General features: G+C 52.5%; 2 protein-coding genes across 2 annotated transcripts; one reads left to right on the top strand and one right to left on the bottom strand.

The window, feature by feature from the left end:
• Nucleotide 1: 1 nt before the first annotated feature.
• Nucleotides 2-1,551, top strand: RPS25 (ribosomal protein S25; the record flags this gene model as incomplete). The annotated part of the gene is made up of 4 exons (XM_039721751.1): nucleotides 2-214; nucleotides 588-771; nucleotides 1,001-1,099; nucleotides 1,471-1,551. Coding segments are annotated over 3 exons (492 nt in total), but the record flags the coding sequence as incomplete, so codon positions are not given.
• A 299-nt stretch (nucleotides 1,552-1,850) lies between these two features.
• On the bottom strand, nucleotides 1,851-4,539 carry CENATAC (centrosomal AT-AC splicing factor). Its single transcript, XM_039722040.1, has 8 exons — nucleotides 4,310-4,539; nucleotides 4,168-4,230; nucleotides 3,987-4,051; nucleotides 3,755-3,857; nucleotides 3,384-3,414; nucleotides 2,954-3,034; nucleotides 2,603-2,735; nucleotides 1,851-2,170 (listed from the first exon to the last, which is right to left on the bottom strand). Exons 1-8 carry the CDS (start codon nucleotides 4,523-4,525, stop codon nucleotides 2,125-2,127), a joined length of 738 nt encoding a protein of 245 aa, XP_039577974.1. The 5' UTR covers nucleotides 4,526-4,539; the 3' UTR covers nucleotides 1,851-2,124.
• Nucleotides 4,540-4,545: the final 6 nt, after the last annotated feature.

The raw sequence follows: 4,545 nt of genomic DNA, 5'->3' as shown, positions 1-4,545 counted from the left end.
CCGGGCCGCCCGAGAGGCGCTGGCGGCTCCCGGAGCGCGGCGGGAAGCGCTGCGAGGCGCCCGGGGCGCCGCGGCCGGGTCTCGCCGCTCACCCCCCATCCTTCTTGCCCTCTCGCAGCCGCCCAAAGACGACAAGAAGAAGAAGGATGCGGGCAAGTCCGCCAAGAAGGACAAGGACCCGGTCAACAAGTCCGGCGGCAAAGCCAAGAAGAAGGTGGGAGCCGGCGGGCCGGGGGCTCGGGCGGGCCCGGGCCTGGCGCCGCGGCGGCGTGGCCGGGCCCGGCAGCGGGGCGGGAGCCGGGCGGGCTCTTGTTAAAAGAGCTCTTAATCTGCCAGCCACTTGTGCACTACAGTGTTAAACCTGAGTAGCAGGGTCCTTTAGTCCTCTTATTTTTAGATACTGCAGGTATTATCCGCGGCACGTTCATTTACAGAGGCGATTTTGTGCATCTCACGAGGCCTTTAGTTTGGGATGTGATACGGAAACGTTTGATGGTGCAGTTCGTGGGGCATCGTTTAGTTGCATCTTTTGTTCTTGCTTACAAGGTGGCTTAGAGGGGTGTTGTTTTTTCTCTCTTTGCAAGTAGAAGTGGTCCAAAGGAAAAGTGAGGGACAAGTTGAACAACCTTGTCCTGTTTGACAAGGCCACTTACGACAAACTGTGCAAAGAAGTGCCCAACTACAAGCTCATCACACCTGCAGTTGTCTCAGAAAGGCTGAAGATTCGAGGCTCCCTGGCTCGGGCTGCCCTCCAGGAGCTCCTCAGCAAAGGTGAGCACTCAGAAAAAAAACCAGAAAGCTGCTTGAATTGGCTGCTTGGTTTTCCTTGCTTGCCCAGCAGCTTCCCTGCAGCATCTGAACTGCCCCATGAGTAAATTGTTTTTGGAGAGCCACTGCCTTAACTTGCATTTAAGAAGTGCTCCAAAGTATGGAGGAGGGACCCCAGCATCCTTGGCATCCATCAGTACATGCCCACTGATGTAATTTTGTTTTTTCATAGGGTTGATCAAACTGGTGTCCAAGCACCGAGCCCAGGTGATTTACACCCGGAACACGAAAGGTGGAGATGCGCCTGCAGCAGGGGAGGACGCCTAGGGAGGTGAGGCTGGGTGCTCAGGAGCTGAGCTCTGCTGTCTGGAGCTAATGGGCAGCTCCTCAGGGCTGTGGTGGGCTGTTCTTCCAGACACTCGAGAGTGTTCTGCTCACATCCCAAGCAACTTCCTGGGGGAACATTACTGGGAACATCAGCTCTCCAGAATTAAAGAGCCATTTCTGGTTTTGTCCCTGTGCTCACTGGATGGGGAAAGCATCATTTGTTCCCCTCTCTGTGGGCTGCAGGGGCACTTGTCCTCCCTTCTCCCACATGGCACCATGGCCGAGTGTTCCTGCTGGGATAAAACTGCCAAACTGTTTGCTTTGTGCTAGCCTGCTTTTACTTGGTTTTCTGACTGGGGACTTCTTGCTTTGCAGGTTCTTCAGTGACTTCGTCAACAATGTGTCATATGTAGATGCACACAATAAAATTATTGATTATAATTTTTCTTGATTTTTCAACAGTGTGTATGTTTCATTACTGATGCATTATTTATTATGGATTCTGGTGGAGGTTGTGGCTGTTGTACTGTACCAGCCAGTCTTTGTCTTTATTAGTGTTACAAACGTGTTGCTGAAAGGGAAGTTGAAACTTCTGCATCACCTACAGCAGCCAGTGATGTTAGACAATATAAAGGATAAATGTTAAAATGAAGGAAAGCAATATAAGTTTGAATTAAATTATCAAACATCTGGCATTAGTTGCCTGCAGGATGGGCCCTGCATTTGAAATGAGTTGCAGTTGGTTTAAAAACAGAGGCATTTAAAAAAAAAAAAGTTTATTTCTCCAAAAATTCTTGCTTCAGTGGGATGTGCCATGTCAGCACAGGCCACTGGCATTGCTTGCTGTACAGAGTAGGCTTTCTGACGGGGAAGATGTGGCATCCACAGGAGCCTGTCCTTGCTGGCAGGACCTGACTTTGTGTGGCTTTAGAGGTGATGCTCAGATGAACGCTCTTAAGGCAACAAAACTGCAGCTAGCTACAGTCAGCCTTTCCAGAGCAGAGTGGGTGTCTGGCGTTCCTCATCTGATCATCTTTTTTTCTTCTTTTCCCCTGATTCAGTTCTAAACTGATGCCTGAAAGAGAGCATAGCAGTCAGACTGCAGTAGCCTTTAGACAGTGAACACTCCTTGAAGAAGACACAGTGCTGTGCACAGTGTTCCAACACGGGAGCTCCCTCGGTATTTTTGTTACCTCAGTGAGGGGTAGCTCCAGCTAGCTGACACAGTTCTGGCACAGTAAAAGGTGCCAGTGGGACAGTATGTGGGTCTGAAAGGTGAGCCAAGCAAAACAAGGCAGATGCCTTCACGTGTGCAGCCTTTACAGCCACGAGCATGCTTCCTGGTGCTGCCCCAGGACAAGAACAATACCCTGCCTGCATTGAGCACTGTGTGGTGTAACTGTATGGCAGCATGTCTAGTTATGCTTGCTGCTGCCTCAGAGCCTGCTCCATGAATGGCTTGCATGGACAGAGCCCCACTGTCCCCTCAGATCCATCTGCAGCTCACCGGGACTGCCACCTCCTGCCGTGGTTCCAAACGCGCCCAAAGGAAGGGAGCCAGCTGTCACTGGTCTGAGAGGCGTGGTCAAAGTTGGCACCAACACGTTCCACTGGCAGCTTTTTCAGCTTCTGCTTCTCCTCTGAAAATAAAAACAGAATTGTGGAGTGGTTTGGGTTGGAAGGGAGCTTAAGGATCCCTTTGCTGCAACCCCCTGTACACGGATGGGGATACTTTCCCTTAGACCAGGATGCTGAAAAGCCCAAATATTTTTTCAGCAAAAGTTTTTCAAATTGCTTTTGGTTCTCTAGCATGTTCAAGTGACTGTAAAGTTAAATAAAAGATGTGCAAGCTGCTCACTGTGTTTGAGAAATTCCTCATAGGAAGGTCCAATTTCTTTACTTCCATCTTCTTCCTCTGTTAGCCATGGAGGTTTTGCTCCTAGAAGTCACAGGGAATACTTAGCCACTGCAGTTACCCTAAACTGTGACAGAATAAAAGTGCCCCCTCCTCCCCCTGTCTGCTGCTCATGCTGCCAAGTGAACTCTGGGTGTTCTGAGGAAAAGGAGCTGGCCATGGCAGGTAACACCCCAGATCATGCACTCCCCACAGCAGCAGCATCAACAGTTTTTACTATGCTGGTGTTTTCTTCTCTAGTATGTCAGATATTGCCAAGAGTGGCCACCTCCTGGTTATGCTGCAACTGCTTCAAAACTGCTTTTAGTTTTCCCTGTGACATTTGCAAGCCATGAGGCAGCAGCCTGGTGAGTCATGATGCAGGTACACTTACCTGTGTGGACATTTCCTTTCCCTTCTGTTTCCTGTTAACAGGAACATAAAATACTTATGAGAATCTTATGTCTAGGAGTATCTCTGAGCAGAAGAGCATTGTCTTCATTCCCTTCCAGAATCAACTTCTATTAGAAAAAGGCAGAGGAAAGCTCTTCTGTTCTTTAGAAGAGTTTGGGTTTTTTTTTCCCCATGGCATATTAAAGAATGTTTGCATAATGAAAGTTAAACTGAAACTGGGCTAGCTGCTCGCCCAAATCCACAAAGTGTTTCTTTTTGTGATGGAGACCACCCCTTGTTGTGCTTTGTGACGTGTGCTGTAGGTGACCTGCAGTGAAACTGAAGTCACATTTGCTAGCCAGTCGCCCCTACCTGGTGGCCAATGAAGGTGAGAACCCTTCCTGATTCCATCCAGGCTAAATCAGGTCCTGTCTGCATTCCGCTCGGGCCAGGCTGTTCTGCACAAGGGCTGTCCCTGAAATAAAGAGGCCAGCATTTACTGTAGTGCATGCAGAAGTTTTCAGAAGCTTCGCAAGACCCTGGTAATGACAGTGTTGCTTTGAGCATGTATGCATCAGCCACTGCCAAAGAAAGTGGTGCTCACCGTTCAGGTCCTGCGGGGAGCCTGCAGACAGAAGGTCCTGCACAAAGCTCTGGCTCGGGCTGAAGCTGGGTGTAATTCAGGAAACAGGAGCAGTATTTCTGGCGCTGAGCACAGCCCCACCCAGCCGCCCCGGCCCCTCCCGGGTGCCCGCTCCCCGCAGGGCAGGATACGGCTCACCGACCTGCAGCGCGGCTTGCACGGTCTCCCGCTGCCGGCGCTCGGCCTCCCGGATGTCGGCCGCCATCTGCGGGACAGAGCGTGAGGCGGGCCCGCCGGTACCGGTACCGGTGGCGGTGCCGGAGCGGGGAGGCGGCCGCGGGTACCTGCAGGATGCGCTCCTCCTCCCGCCGCTGGTGCTCGGCCAGCGCCTGCTCCAGAGCCCGCGCGAACCGCTCGTACTCCTCGGCGGGCACCAGGCACCGCTCCCGCAGCGCCGCCTCCGCGCGGTGCTCCCGCCAGAACCGCGCCGTCTCCCGGCGGTGCTCGGGCCTGCGGACACCGTGAGCCGTCAGCGCCGCCCGCACGGCCCGCACCCCCATCCCGCCCCGCCGTGCCAGCC

The sequence above is a fragment of the Passer montanus genome, unplaced genomic scaffold (genome assembly GCF_014805655.1).
Source record: "Passer montanus isolate IOZ18808 unplaced genomic scaffold, ASM1480565v1 scaffold47, whole genome shotgun sequence".
NCBI lineage: Eukaryota > Metazoa > Chordata > Aves > Passeriformes > Passeridae > Passer > Passer montanus.
The sequence above is the reverse complement of the archived record's forward strand: the minus strand, read 5'-3'. Positions and strand labels throughout refer to the sequence as shown.